At 33.8% G+C, this 16,952-nt stretch overlaps 1 protein-coding gene across 9 annotated transcripts in view; it reads right to left on the reverse strand.

Annotated features, from left to right (window-relative positions):
- The window catches only part of LOC113515726 (probable nuclear hormone receptor HR3), a 178,192-nt gene that overhangs the window by 115,742 nt on the left and 45,498 nt on the right, over positions 1 to 16,952 (reverse strand). For 4 of the 9 annotated variants that reach the window (XM_052898276.1, XM_052898273.1, XM_052898275.1 and 1 more), the window contains exon 2: positions 11,101 to 11,296. The exons of 3 other annotated variants lie outside the window; for them this stretch is intronic. In XM_052898276.1, coding sequence (XP_052754236.1) covers positions 11,101 to 11,206 — 106 coding nt within the window. In that variant the 5' untranslated portion in view covers positions 11,207 to 11,296. Of the gene's footprint in view, positions 1 to 11,100; positions 11,348 to 16,952 lie in introns of all 9 variants that reach the window. 2 more of the 9 variants (XM_052898277.1, XM_052898274.1) reach the window with 2 other exon arrangements.

Raw genomic sequence — 16,952 nt, forward strand, 5'->3', positions numbered from 1 at the left:
TAAAAATTTTGGGGGGTAACGGAGTGTTAACAGTGTGTAACAGTGCTCCATTGCTAGCAACATACCCTATTAGATCGACTTCCACGCGGTTTCTCATGGAAACCACCGTGGTTAATTCTAGTGGAATTCTTCACGACAGGCTAACTGACCTGCTTTCATTCTCACCTATCATCCCTCACTGGTGCTCCGCCAACGTATATCAGGCGGGGTTATCAATCTATATTACTCATTAAAAAAATAGTACTTTTCCTACAAAATAAATATCAACACATTTATGCGTACCATATAGGATGGAGAAGGATAGAAGTTACTTTTCATCTCAGTTACGCGGACGATGTTGCGGGTAAAATCTAGTTTTATTATATTAGTAAAATACGGGACATGACAATGAAATTACTAATAATACATATGTATATGTATACAGTATATATGTATACAGAGGCATAAGATCTTAGTCCTCAGGAATAATAACGCATGCGAGGTATTATAGGCGACAGTATATTCTGTTACGTTCATGGTACTGTTTATGTCTACAGGCGACAGTTACCGCTTTCCAGGTTCATCTTTGCCATTCTTAATTGCTTAAACATAATTAATTCCAAAAACAGTTATTTTGATTTAAAAACTAAACTACTGAACCGTTTTTGATAAAATTTACACTGAACCAATCTGTAAGTATATCCTTTCAGATAAAAAAAAAACTCCAATTCGATTTGCAATTGACGGAGTTATAAGGTAAAAAACAAAAACCTCCTTCTTTTTGAAGTCGGTTGCAAATAAATATCATTGCTGACAGCGCCTAGACAATTAGTTGTGAAGGCAGCACCGCTACACACACACACACACACACACACATCTGAGTCTAGTACTTATCAGTCCCTGCTAGTCACTTCACTAGTACCTGAGTGCATGTTCCACGCATGCGCATACAGAAATGTGTGTACCATGCATGATTGCACTTGATACTTTAGCAATTTCTAAACGATTCCTAAAAGAAGTAGGTTCACTACGTAATTTTTTGTTTTATAAATATATCACTGCGATTATGTCCTACCTATGTGTAAATTAAGAACAACGCACTTTGAAATTATTAAAAAGTTTTCAGTTTTATTATTTATTAACCACGACCTCATCCATGTGACCGATTTTCTTGATGGATTACGTAAAATAAAAAGTATGCTATGTTCTACCCTGCCCCAAATATTGCCTATCTACCCAATTACATTAAAATTGATTGAGCTATCTATCTATCTGTCAATCAATCAATCCCTTAAAACGCTTAAATATAACAAACTTACTTTTATATTTATAATATTAGTAAAGACTAGCTTTAGCAGCTTTTCCCGCGTGCATTTGTGTATAACATATCATTTGTACAAGTTAGGATATAACCTACTCGTGTACGAAATTTCATTTAAATGAATTCTGCCATTTTTATTTTATATGTATTTACTAACGTAATCAACCGACTTAAAAAATAAGGAAATTCTCAATTTTTTTATGTTTGTCCTCATAATTCCGTCAATTGAAAACAGATTTAGAATTTTTTTATGTCTGAAATTATATTGCAGATTGGTCCTATAGACATTTTAACAAAATTGATTTAGTACTTTAAGTTTTAAATAAAAATAACTGGTTTTGCTACAACTGAATTCGGTTTACTTTTTGTGAAACATAATCTTATTATTTTAGACAACAAGTTTTATTATAAACGTAGGCTCATAGACAAACCTTAAAGTTTAAAATACATATTTAAGAATACATAAAAATTATGTAATATGTATGTTAACACGTGGTGTCGACAGTGCGTGATGCGCAGTACCAGGTGGCTGTCCCTGAAACCGCCGAAAAATAACACTTTACGGCCTTTTTGCGTGAAAGAGTAATAAATTCATCTATCCTCACTAATTTTCGAATTTCAAATTCAGTAGAATAAAGAACATAGCAGTTCTATATTTTTATACATTTACACCATGTGTATTCTGACACAGAATAAGCCATCCCTTCCTTTTCCGTGGGTGTCATAAGAGGCGACCAAGGGAGTTTTCTCTTAAAACATGATCAAAACCTAACTGCAGTTGTCAACCCGCCTGCCAAGCGTGACAACTACCAGTAAAACCTTCCAACAGGGGAAGGCCTGTGTTCAGCAGTGGACAGTTAACGACTGATGTAATGGTAATGATGATTTATAACAAAATCATCTACGCATTCAAAATACATGAGCATACATGAAATTACGTTTCTTTTCATAACTACAACATTATTACATAGTCAACAAATAATTTATACAAGTGTCATTAAACTCTGAAGGTTCAACAAGTACCAAGTCGGGTCGGTCGGCACGCATCGTCCGCGCTATATGGGTCTTGGCCGTGCAACTTTTTCTTGCGTACTTCTATACGTTCGTTGGACCAGTCACATGTTTATGTTATCCTGGTACTTCGGTTGTTGATATTTTTGTTTTTGTTAAAAAAAATTTAACGGTGGCAAATCAAACATACGAGCAGCTAGTTGTTAATAAGAGTTTAAATTACCAATGTTAACAATTTAACCTGTTAGGTCGAACGCCACGTAGAAACCACTATGGTTATTTCTAACTGGCCTGACTTTATCCTCACCTATCATCCTTCACAGATACCGTGCTAATGTATATCGATAACGTAAAATAGGATTGCTATTCCATTTTCATCCCTTAATAAAACTTATCAAAGCCGATTAATCCTTACAATGCCAAAGTCATCACGTGCGCATTTACTGACTTTCGTGACATAAAGATCCAATAATTACATTGCTATTACGACTTCATTTTGATCTTTAAAACAGTGCCTTCGGTCATATATCTATGAATGACGAGCTATTCCGTTTAAGCATTTTTTTTAATGGATGATAATGGAATGGTAATCCCAGCCGCGCTATCGGTATACACCGGCGGGGCACCAGTGAAGGATGATAGGTGAGGATGAAGTAGGTCAGTTAGCCCATCGTGACGAATTCAACAAGAATTTTTTACGATGGTTCCCAGGGGGAACCACGTGGAGGTCGACCTAATGAGGCATATTGCTAGCAATAGGACTGTCAAACTCCATTGCTAACAATCCCATTCCTCCCTCCGTTTAAGCATTATGACTTAGAATTGGCTACGGCTTCTATTCCTGTGGGTGTTCTAAGAGGCGACTAAGGGAACTTAATGGTCGAGGGATGGGCAGCAGCGTCCCTCTTAAAACATCTCTAAAATTCTAAATGCGGCTGCCAACCTGCCTGTAGTTACTGGCAATATTTTTATCGCTCTGTATATTTGTTCCGCCATCACGCAAAAATTACTGCACCAAAATCGATGCGGTTTCAATATTTGTATTTATGAACGTCTTAAAACCTAATGAATGTGTCATCTTAAAACGCTATCTAGAAGTGATAAATTTCATTAGTTTTCCGACTTCTGAAATCCAGGCATACGAAGTGATAGGTAAAATATTACTTCGAAATGCAATATATAATTTCATTGCAAAATCGGTAACTGGCGAATAAAACATGACACGATACGCACAAAATATTATAAATATTTTATATATATTATATTACGCAGTCGAAATAAGAAACTATTCCTTTTAAAATAGGTTCAATATCGAATAATCACAATTTTATTGCCGAATGTATTAATAATTAAAATAATCCAAATCCAACAAAATCAGCAAATATTTATAATGTGATACATAATGATATAAAATAGTGATTTCACAGCTATTATTGCTTATAACAATAAACAAGATCGAATTTCACTTAATGTCTCAACATTTTGTGTATTTAGATTTTTCCTAATATTACTCGTAATAGGGATGGCCACAATATAACTAGGAATAATAACTGTGATTTTATATTTTCACAGCTTGTTATATTTATAACGAATTATAAATGTGTGCCTTTCTCCCACTCGTGTTGCTACCAATAAATAGCAGTGATTACATAGTTGTGTATTGATTCGAAGAGTAGGATTTTGGAGTAATATTACAGGATATAAAGGCATAACACGTCAAGCCTCTGGAACGGAAATTTTTAATGAGTTCCACGAAAAATTGTTGGATATGGCAGTGAATTTACAGGGTATGGAGACATAATACTTTAGGCCTCAGGAATACAAAAGCATGGGAGTATTTCAGGTGGTACACTGTATTCTGTGATTCATTTAGTTGATGTTTATATGCGACAGTTACAACTTTCCACCAAGTGGACCGCCAGCTTACTCAATACAGCAAATTGTTAAAAAAAAACCTACTTTAAATAATTAAAAACCATATGCAAAAAATAATAATAGAATATTATGTAAAACTGCAATGGGTAATTAAAAAAAAAGTATTTAAATGTTAAGTAATTTTCTTACAATAAAAAATATCTAATTCTTAAATTAACGCGGTGATAAACTCACAAATTAAATTATTTAATTATTCACTACAGTCTTATATAATATCCGTAGTGTAATTAACATAACTTTTTTTTAATAAGTTACTAATATTATAAATGTGAAAGTAAATTTGTTTATTTTTTTATTTGCGTGCTTGTGATCTCTCGGTCATTTAACGACCCCAACCAAACGTCATGACATTTGACATTTTTATCTCAAACATACAAAATAATTTCGGTCACGCGGACGAAGTCGCGGGTAAAAACTAGTAAATAATAAAATCAGTAGTTCAATTTACATTACTGGTTTTCGTTAAGTGATTAATGATATCACGTGATAGGGAGATTGTGACAAGAGTGACGAAAAGTGGATCGATTGTATCGAAATGTATTATTGAGCTATAATGCAAACTGCAGTCACTATTACCGATATTTTGTAACAGATGGTGTTGAAATAATTATAACAATTACATAGTGAACGAATAATGATCTTTTTAAATTGATCAAGCACGAGTATATTTTGCTCCGCAAAATAAAAGCGACTTCAAACGTGACAAAATATTACACCGGTAAACAGCATACACATTTGTGTGTTCACAACCAGCAACTTCAATGATCACAAAATTATTATGTGACTAACACGGGAATAATACCTCTTATCGGTTACGAAAAGCTTTGTTAAATTACTTTCGTAATTGGCAACGTAATCGGTAACGTAACATAAAATTAAAAAAATGAACATGTTGGGAACCTCCTTTTGGAAGTTTTAACAAATAATATTTGATTAAGTTATAATAATCAAGAGAAATTCTAAGGATTTTCTTTAATTTTACGAGATAAGTAATTCGCGTAAAAACCCAGTTTCAAGTACGCTGCTTGATAGATATATAGCTAGTTTAGCACCTTACTCATTCTATTTTATGTTTATCACGTGACACTGTTACCAAATATCAACGGTACTTATTATGTCTATGTATGGATAAACTCTACGACACTAAAGGCTATTGAACAAAGAATTTAATTTAAATAAAAATAAATATTACATGATAATTATTGTGATAATTTTTCAAATAGAGAACGAATTGTTATTTTGTGCCAGCACTAAAAATAGCTAAGTATGATGAAAACAATCAAACTTGTTTATTAGGTATTGTAATATCAGCACTACTGTATTTTTAATGACTTAGTTCTTTTTTTTTAATTTTGTTGATGTGGTTATAAATTATTAAGCAATATATCAAAGTTCCAATGTTGAAATAGCTACTTTTTTGTACAATAAATATAAAATAATATACTAAACTACATGAGCATGCTTCAAAGATGACGTTTTTGTTTCTTTTCATTTTACGCATTAATTATATCATCTGCTTAAATATCTAAACATAAATCTTAGATTACAAACTTAAAGGCATATCGTATTTCTGATGTGGATTCGATGAAAAATAAGTATTTTTATTATAATTTTGAAATTTAATCACATTTTGAAGTGAGCTTAGAAACAACGCCGTTGAACAGACATCGTGAGAAACCAGTAAAATTTGCAATGTCCCTTTAATCGCGAATGACATTTAAAAATTTCGATAGGGGCAAATACTGGTCCAGTTCCATTCACATATGAATAATAAAACAGAAAAATAAATAGTCGTAAACTGGTTATCGCCGTTATTCCACCTCGCGTTACGCAACGCGAACGTGTTATTATTTAAAAAAAAGAAACCAGATTTCGAGTCGGTGCTTTCTTGAGACAGGCATGCGAAATGTCCTTTATTATTTTAAATTTCGAGCACTATACTCTCGTGAAAGTTGAAAATTAAATGTCAATTATATTGAAAAGAAAAAATTAAACGCGCCGTTCCGATATCAACTGCGCTTTCGAAATTCAAATTTTAGCGCGCCATTTATTAAAAGTTCTAAAAAATGCATATGTTTAAAACACTTACGCTGTTACATCACGCGATAGGAATGAGATAGAGCTACGACAATGCCAGAGACGGCCAACTGTTACCGAATTTTAATTGGCCACTTTCTTAACGTGTAACTTTCAGTTGCGTAACTATAAAACGAAATAAGAAACAATTATGTATGTATTAATACACCGGAAAAGAAGTGTTTTGCTTACTTTCTAGAAATTTTGTGTTGTTCTCGGTATATTCTTGTATGCCTAACTGATTATCTCACGCCGCGACGGCCGCCTTGTAATATTATTGCCATCATATTGTTACGTTATGTTATTAATGGAAAAGACACTAAACAAGCATTTTAATGTAATTAGTTATAAAAGATTGTGTCCCACACAAAAAGAAACGACTTCAATTGTGATAAAACTAATTATTTTGATTTAAAACTAAACTACTGGACCGATTTTGATAAAATTATTATGGGGCCAATCTGCAAGTTTATTCTTTCAAATAAAGAAATAATTTTCCAAATCGGTTTTTAATTAACGGAGTTATGAGGTGACAAACATAAAAAAAAATACAAACGAATTGAGAACCTCGTTCTTTCTGAAGTCCACTGAAGACATGTTTATTACGAAAAAGAAATTTAAACATATTTTTTATGTATTTAATATTTTTATTTATAAATAGTTATAATAATATATTTACTATTAGTTTTTCTTTAACATTTTTTTTATTAATTTAAAGAATCAATATCACAAGACATACATATGTCTTTTAAAAACCCGTTATTTTTATTTATTTTTTATCGACTTTCAAATATTCACTCTTCTTAATTAAAAAAAGTTTGCTACTCACGCAATTACGCTGCGAGTAATTAACTGTAAACGGTTTTTTACAACTATCTATTTGCAATCCGTAAAGTTTACCTGAGATTTGTTTGAATCGAAGCATTTGGCGTTCCATTGTTTCTGCGTACTCTAATAGGAAGGGGGAGGGATTGTTAGTAATGCGTAATTGTAATTAATTACTAGTCCCATTGCTAGCAATATACCCTGTCAGGTCGACCTCCACGTGGTCCCCCCTGGAAACCATCGTGCTGAATTCCATGTGTATTTATCACGATGGGCTAACTGACCTGCCTTTTTATTCTCACCTACCATCCCACTACTGGTGCCCCGCAAACGTATACCGATAGCGCAGGCGGGACTACCATTTTATTAATAACTAACACACCAAGATTAATTTACTTGGAATTGAACATAAGAGGTTTTCAGTGGGAACCGCGAGGAGGTCGACCCGACAGGGTGTATTTCTAGCAATGGGCATACTAATCCCCATTATTAGGTTGTCTGTAAGAGATTGCTTTTAGCGATAAGGACGCCTTTTGTATATGCACATCTATATATATATAAATTAATGCCACTTTTTGTTGTAATTTTATAACTTAAGAAAGGTCTCACGTATCCAAACCAAATGTTTAGGCTTTGTTCGGACTATTTAGTAGATAGTTTATGTGAAGTTTGCAGAAAATCGGTCGAGCGGTTCTTCATTTATCACATTTTTTGTAACAAATGAATTCAATAAATGGCGGATCATTTTGTTAATGGGGATTTTTGTGTCAAATTCAAACTTATTTTTAAGATGGGGATTGTGCTGAAATAATTGAAACTTTTTATATGTTGACGGTACAAGCATGTTGTTATGTCATTTATGCGGTCATTTTTTTTTTTTTTAATCATTTCACTTTATACGTAGCGAAGCACGTACCGGGCCGCTAGTTCCGTATAAATACTCCTTGTATACAACTCTATTGTACGCAATAAAGAGTTTATTATTATTATTATTATTAGCAATCCCCTTTCCCCCCGATGGGTATTAGTATATGGTAGTAGGTAATATTTACTTGTTCTTTCTCTTTTACCTCTTTGACAAATGTGTTTGTGCAACTTACGGTTTTAACTTTAGCTTTGTCGAATATAATGAATCATTTTATCTATGACTCTCCACTCGAGCGTTGTTGTAATCGGGTACCGATAAACTAGATTCTGTTGTACTACATCATGTTCATTTATAAATTTGCCCTGTACTTATTAAATTAATAATAAATAAACACTAGCTGCACCCCGCGACACTGTCTGCGTGAATCAGTAAAGTGTCATATATGCTTAGTTGCCGTGTGTTGCTAGCCCAGAATAAACCACCACTTCCTTTCCAGTGGGTATCATAAGAGGTAACTAAGGAACTTAATGTTAAAATATCACTAAAAGCTTAACTGCGGTTGCCAACCCGCCTGCCAAACGTGGCAACTACTGGCAAAACTTCCCTTACAGGAAAGGCTTATGTTCAGCAGTGGACAGTTAACGGCTGATATATGTATATATATACTAAATTAGGATATAACCTCCCCAGATACGAGAGGGAGACTTTGTACACAAGTTGTTTTCTTGGGTACCTCTGTCCCATTCGTGTTTCTACCGTGAAGCAGTTGTTTGCATTGCTGTGTTTCGATTTGAAGGGTGGGATATGGCAGTGAATTTACAGAGTACAGAGGAATAACACCTGAGTCCTCAGGAATGGCAACGCATGGGGACTATCATGAGCGAAACAATATACTCCGTTATGTCCATGGTACTACTCATGTCTATAGGCAACCGTTACTTGATGGAAACCCATCAAGTGGGCCGTCAGCTTATTTGCTATTCTAAGTTGCATAAAAAAAACTCGTGTTTCAAATTTCATTCAAATCTGTTCAGTAATTTTTGTGTAAAATAATAACAAATATCTGTCCATTCATCCTTTCTTACAAACTTTTGCATTTATAATGTTAACTAGCTTTTACCTACGACCTCGTTCGTGTGACTGGAATATATTTACTGACCGGGGTAAAAAGTAGCCTATGTTCTTCTCTATCCCATAGAGTACGCACGAGTATATACCAAATTTCATACTTTTTGGTTAAGCCATTAAGGCGTTATGTAACAAACAATAAACTCGCCTATTAATCCCTACTAATATTATAAATGTAGGAGGAAAGGGATTGTTAGTAATGGAGACTGAGAATCCCATTGCTAGCAATATACCCAACCAGGTCGACCTCCTCGCGGTTCCCCCTGGAAACTATCATGATTAATTCCTGATGAATTCATCATGATAGGCTAACTGGCCTGTTTTCATCCTCATCGATCAGCCTTCACTGGTGCCCCGCCAGTGTATCCCGTTAGCGCAGGCGGGGTTACCATTCCATTTTCATCCAATAAAAAAAAATTATAAATATGAGTTTATAAATGCGAAAGTGACTCAGTGTGTCTGTTAATAATAATAATAATAATAATAAAATTTATTGCCATTCTTCACAAATTATAATGTACATATATTAATTAATCAATATATTGTCCATTAATCGTATGCGCCTGGCAATAGGTACAAACTCAGCTTTTGCTGGACTGATGTTCGTTCAGCGCTGATTTTCAGTTTGCACCTACACGGGGCACCGTTTCATTATCAAATATATATATTGATGTAGATATTACATCTTTTCACGTCTAAATTACTAAACCAATTATGATAAATTTTCGTATAAAACAGATTGGACCTTGTAGAAGGACATGGCTTCTTTTTATTGCGAAAATAAAATTTTAAAATGCTACTTCAGCTGATGAAAGTTTGTATGGGGAATTAATTATTTCTCAAATAAAGAGTATAAAACTCATTTCTACTTAGACAAAGTCGCGGTCACCAGCCAGTGTTTGAATAAAATATTTTTTTAGCTATCTAGATCACTTTTAATATTCACAAACACATTTTGCTCTGCACGAGAAGTCACAAAAATAATTATGAAGTTCGGTTCGGAATTTGTGACATAGTCACAAAACATATTCGAACGAATTGAGACTCTCCTGCTTGAAAAGAGTTATTACCGATAGACTATGTATAGACATTTTACTGACTTAGATGTTATCTTGCGGAAGTCCATATCACTAGTTATTTGATTAGAAACAATTTTGTTTAGTTCCGCTACCATTAGTATGTGTGTGACTGCCAACACTAGAAGATTGACCACCACTATTACTAGCAGAAGTTTCACAACCTTCCATATTAGCAATCAATCTCTGACTGCCATTTTGTTCACGCACGTTTTGCGACACGTGATTCACCATTAAACGAGGCATGTTCAAGCAAATTATTAAACCGTCGTTTAAAGTCTAGTGTTAACCATTAGTTTTGCCGTTTAACATTCGAAGATTGATGGAAGACTGTGGAACTTCTGTTAGTAATAGTGGTGGTCAATCATCTAGTGTTAGCAGTCAAACACATACTAATGGTGGCGGAATTAAACAAAATAATTCTAAACAAATAACCAATGTATAGAAAGTTTAAATCAAAAATGTAAACCAAGTAAATACTAAATAGAAACTATAATTAAAGTCAACAAAAAGTATGGGATTTTTCCTTCATGCAACATGAAATGGCAATCAAGCTAAGAGACCGTCTGCTGGAAAGTGGACAGTTATCTATAGTGGGCATCATAAGACTACACTGTAATTGCTCTGGTACCACCCATGCGTTGCTATTTCTGAAGACTATGGTATGCCTCCGTACCCTGTAACTTCACTACCATATCCCACCCTGCAAACCGAAACACAGTCTTGCACAACTGCTTTACGGCAGAAATACGAGTGGAACAGAGGTGTTCTAGCAGACGACTTTTATACAATAATCCTCCTTATGTTATCCCAATAAAAAGGTTCAATAAGGTTTTTCCATTCTTTTTTTCGGCACGACGCCATGATTAACTGGAAATTACCTTTAATGCTCCCACCTGAGGTGTGTGGTTGCTGACTCTGCTGCACGTTGCTCTGTGCCTCCAGCTTGGTGCTCACCGAGTTCCACATATCAAACATATTCAACATGGTTGGTCCCGACCGGGACCGGATTCCTCACAACAACTGTTCCATAACACCGCACCAAAGCCGCGCTCACAGTTCCTCCATTTCTTAACTCTGCGGATTGTCCGTCCGTTGTACAAAATTGTAAGGCCTATTCACTGATCCCTGATTTTATTTGAATTCTTTTTTATTGCATTTATAAATATATTACAAATTAATATACTAATTATAAACTTTCTCAAATCCTCAACTAATGTAAATACGCTATACTCTCGTCAACTACATGGATTTAAATATCAGTCTAAAATTTCGTTCGTAAGGTTTTGGGTTTATTTGCTTGGATATTTATACATACTTGTGGGCGTTTAGATACTAAATATTTGTGATATATTATATATTATTGGATAAAAACTATTGTTTTACGATTATAATGCGTGTAAATTGAATAAATTGTGATATTTATTTATTATTATACTTTTGTTAAATGCGCTCGGAAATAAATCGAATATTGTCACAATGCTGCTATTCATAGAGTATATTTGTCTTGTAATCTATGGTTACGTATGCGGTTCCTGAATTTGCCGTGGATGCGTTTTTTCCTCTTCATAGTTCGTAATCGTCAACGTCCCTTCGACCTCTTGTTGCCGGCCAGTGTTAGAAAAACGCGACGGTTAAATCACACGCGTACAGGCACATATTCGAAATTTAAAGTGTCTTTATATATATATATATTTAATTGGAAACACGAAACTTTGTAAATGGAATGTGTTTTTTGTTAATACTTTGAGAGTTTATTGCGTTGTATTTTTTCAGTTTTTAGTGACGTTCTCGCATGCACTGAAGTGCAGTTGCAGTGGGGTGAGTTTCAGCTTCAGTTCGGGGCGGGGAGGGGGTCGGAAGTGCCGGCTCGGTGTGCGCATGCTCGGAATCGATCCCGCGTGGCCAGTGAGGTATCCCAACTGAAACACTACTTTTCTTCACTATGTGTTGTCTATGGTATATGTGCTTATAGAGGCGTCAGCTCTATTATGTCACTCCCTTTGATGTTTCTCCGAGTATTTTACAGTACACTGTACAGCTAGCGAGCGAAATTATTTTTAAATATGATTTTTTTTTCCACATTTTCTTTGCAAAAACTGGCCAGTAACGTAATGTATATGAATAAGTAAGGTTTTGATGCTGTTCTAATGTTTAAACCTGTTCTCTAAATAAAACAATTAAGAATGTATTCCTTAAATAAATCTGACTTCAATTGAAGCAAATCCTAAGTGGATTTTAATTTAAAAACTAAACTACTGTTGATAAAATTTCTATGGGACTAACCTGTAAATATATCCTTTCAAATAGTAAAAGAATTTTCTAAATCGGTTTATAAATGACAAAGTTATGAGGTAACAAATATAAAAAAAGACAACCGAATTAAGAACCTCCTTCTTTTTTGAAATCGGTTGAAAATAATTATAATTATAGACTCATTATGAAGCGTAATATTTACTACGTTACTAAAGTAATTTATACTATGAAATATAATGTCTACATTAAAATTAAAAAAATAACTTCAATTAAGTCAATACCAGTTATTTTGATTTTAAACTAAACTACTGAACCGATTTTTATAAAACTTTTAAGAGACTAATCTGTAAGCATATCCCTTTAGATAAAAAAAAAAATACAAATCAGTTTAGAACTGACGGAGTAATGAAATAACAAACGTAAAAACAAAAACACACAATCGAATTGAGAACCTCCGTCCTTTTGAAGTCGATTGAAAAAAGAAATTAGACTGGTTTCAGAGATTAACGCGTTCAAACAAACACATCCGTTTAAAAATTACATCAGCCATTAAAGTTGCATAGATTAACTCTAGTATTTCAATTAATGAAAAAAACAGAAATGCAACCGCTAATACAAACTGTATTGCAGTTTGTATTAGCGGATTACTGCAGATTGCGGAAAAATTTGAATTTTCTATTGAAATAGATTATATTAATCAGCAGTCGGTCGGTGCGCGCGCGCAGCGACAGTTGCACAACGTTACGTTACACGCACACACACGCGCGAAAGCCGCTACTTTTGGCGGTGTACGCTCAAGTTAGAAGCGACAGCGGCAAGCGACGCGATAGCGGATTAAAATAAAGCGATGATTATAGTTTGATAGGAGTGGTTGTTGTCTAAACTATATAATTGTAAAATAAAAGTAGTTTTTTTTTAATACATATACTTAAAATACTTAACCGATTTTAAAAATTCTTTCACTTACAAAAACTTAAAAAAAAGCTAAAAAATAGAGAACCTTATAATAACCCCTGTGCGCGAAGCCGGGGCGGGTCGCTAGTTGTTTATAATTAAAGTTGAAGTCGATTAAAAAGTATTACATTATTTGTTTTAATTATTTTTCCATTTGATTAAATATAATATTTTTATTTCACATGCGAAATGATTACGTAACTTATAACGTAATCATGTGTATGTATGTATGTATGAATGAATGTATGCATAATATTATATATCATAATCTCATTAATATGTACTACTAGCGATCCGCTCCGGCTTCGCTCTAGTAGATAGATACATTAATGCTATTATTGTAAATATCTTAATAATAAAAAATACATGTTACTATCTAATGTATGTGATTAGGTATTTTTATTTTATCCATTTCAAACAAGAAATCAATTTTTTTTCTTTTAATAATATTTTTACGCATACATTTAATGAAGTTGTTCTTTTAAATATAATATTATAATACTCTAAGAAGGAAAGAGGAAATTTAATTTAAATTCAAAGTGTTACCATTATATAATGTGACGGTATTTATCAAATTAAATCTATCTTCACGACAAGTCTCTTGGGGAGTAAGCAGCTTGAGTCGAATGCCAAAAGCTTCTATCTTAACATACATATCATGCTTTGTCCAATTTCATAACTCGTCACTCACATGCATGCCGACTCTAGAGATAGTCTCCTTCCCCAGGTGAAGCACGGTCTCTCTAAGTATAACATGTTTCAAGAGAACTTAATGAAAATAATAAATGAAAATATAAATAGTAATAAAACATTCAAAATAGATCAGTCGATTACATTTTATTTAGAGAGTATTTCTTTGATATTTTCAACAAAACTTGATATTTTTTTCATTAAATTCTATTCAAATAGACTATAGGTTAAAAGCCGTGTGGTCCCGGTATAGAACAAGCTATCCCTTTCTTCCCCGTGGGTGTCGTAAGAAGCGACTAAGGGAAAGTAATGGTCGAAGGATAAGCAACAGCGTCCCTCTTAAAACATCACCAAAGCCTAACTGCGTTTGACAACCCTTCTAATGGCAAAACCCTTTTTATTGAAAAGGCCTGTATTCAGCAGTGGACCGTAAATGGCTGATTTGATGGTGATGATGATGATGAATGATTAGTTTAACCTTCCCCAGTACTTAAATATAGCAGTTCAAAGATATTTTAAACAAATCTCTAACGCTTATGCCTTGTTCCGTACACGGAGCAAGTGAAAGTTCGCTGCCAAAAACCCATGTGAAAGCGGCGAGAGCTTGATAAACGTAATTATTATTACCCATTATACGATATATGCTAAAAGCAAGAGCCGGATGTATCTGAATATCGATTGGACTATTGATATTATTATCATGTATTTATATATATATTTATTTAGAGGACAACTAGGTTTTTTTTAATGAATGATAATAGTATAGAAATAAATAAATATACTAACAAAAATGGATCCAAATTATCTAAAAATAAATAAAAAAATAGTAACCCCGCCTGTGCTAACGATATACGTTGGCGGGGCACCAGTGAGGGATGATAGGTAAGGATGAAAAGGCAGATCAGTTAGTCCGTCGTGATGAATACACTTGGAATTCAGCATGATGGTTTCCAGAGGGACCATAGGGAGGTCGACCTGTTAGGGTAGATTGTTAGCAATGGGACTGATAATTCGCATTTCTAACAATCCCTTCCCCCCCGGAAAACCAGGGTTACACTAGTGTATATAGAAACAATCCAGGATTATAAACTAAGCTATTAACAGGTTTTCGCAAATGATAACAAAATAGAAGTTACTACACATGAAGCAATAGTACATCACTATTTACCTTTTAGTAAGTAAAAGCCGTGTAGGTCCCAGCATAGAATAGGCCACCATTTACTTTCCCGTTGGTGTCGTAAGAGGCGACACCCACGGGAAAGGAATAGGAAAGGCGAGGGAAGGACAGCAGCGTCCCTCTTAAAACATCCCCAAAAGCCTGACTGTGAAAACGTGGCAACTATTGGCAAACCCCCAATTGGGGGAGGCTTATGTTCAGCAGTGGACAGTTAACGACTGATATGATGATGAGGATAAAGGAAATTTTGCTCCCAAAAAAAAAACACCAACTCCAATCGTAATGAAACGAGTTATTTACATATAAAAATCAAACTACTGAACCGATTTTGATGAAATTTCTACGGAACCAATCTAAAACTGTATATCCTTTCAAATAAAAAAAATACCAAAACGGTTTATAAGTAACGGAGTCATGAGATAACAAACATTAAAATATAACCTTCTCCTTTTTTAAGTCAGTTTTTATTTTCTTTTTTTAACGCCATCAAAATATGAGATTTTCAATTCGTTTAAATCTTTCTGGTAAGCGGTAAACGGTTATGGTAAATTTAACACTCATCATACACATATATTGCCGAGCTTTTTAGAAACCAATATTGTAAGGGGCGAGCCTACCGCCGCCACTCGGATTACGGGTATGCACGGGTATACTAATGGAAAAATGAGACTAAACCTTTCTTTTTTCGATAGTTGCAGACAATAGCTGAACATGTCAAAATGTATGGTACCGCAGAAGAATAATTTAAAAACTGAATTACTAAAGCGATTTTAATAAAATTTCCACGGGACCAATCTGTAAGTATATCCTTTGAGATAAAAAAGAATTTTCCAAATTAGTTTACAATTGACGGATTTATGAGATAGCAAACTTAAAAAAATACAACCGAATTGAGAATCTCATTTTTTTAAGTTGGTTGAAAATAGGATTAAAATATAGGACCAAATCAAAGGTACGAATCGCTCGGTATCGAACACTAATAGTGGTTAAGTACATCAGTATGTCCTTGCATCACGCTAAAGCCACAGAACCGGTATATGCGTATAATATTAGAGATAACTACATCTATTTGAAGGCAAAATATATTTTGTACTAGCTCTCGCACTCAGGCCCTCTTGAAATTTAACCAAACCAACCAAATTTATGAAGTCCTCTTTCATTAGTACACTATATTATACTTATAAGAAAGGACTTAATGAAATAGTCTAAGATTAATTCGTTAATTAATTATTATTTTTAAATATTCTTCTTCACTATTAAATTATTTATTAATTGAAATAGATACATAGTTTATTTTCTTGTTTAGTTAAGTTTCAGTATGTTTTATACTAGCTCTCGCAGCCAGACCCTCTTAAAATTTAACCAAAACAACCAAATTTATAAAATCCTCTTGTATTAGTGGACTAAATTTTATGTACTAATAAGAATGGACTTAATGAAATAATTTAATGGATTTTGCCAATAGTTGCCACGCTTCCTAAGTGTAAACCCACCTTATGGTGTACTGTCATAAGGAACATCCCTTATGATAGTCTATGTAGAAGGCCTATGTTGAACAATGGACATACAACAGCTGATATGATGTTAATGATGATGACCACTATTAGTATTATTCGTTTGTTTATATTTAAATTAAGTTGAATTGAAACAGACTTA

Source organism: Galleria mellonella, unplaced genomic scaffold (genome assembly GCF_026898425.1).
Source record: "Galleria mellonella isolate WM207_F2 unplaced genomic scaffold, CSIRO_AGI_GalMel_v1 utg424, whole genome shotgun sequence".
Classification (NCBI taxonomy): Eukaryota; Metazoa; Arthropoda; class Insecta; order Lepidoptera; family Pyralidae; genus Galleria; species Galleria mellonella.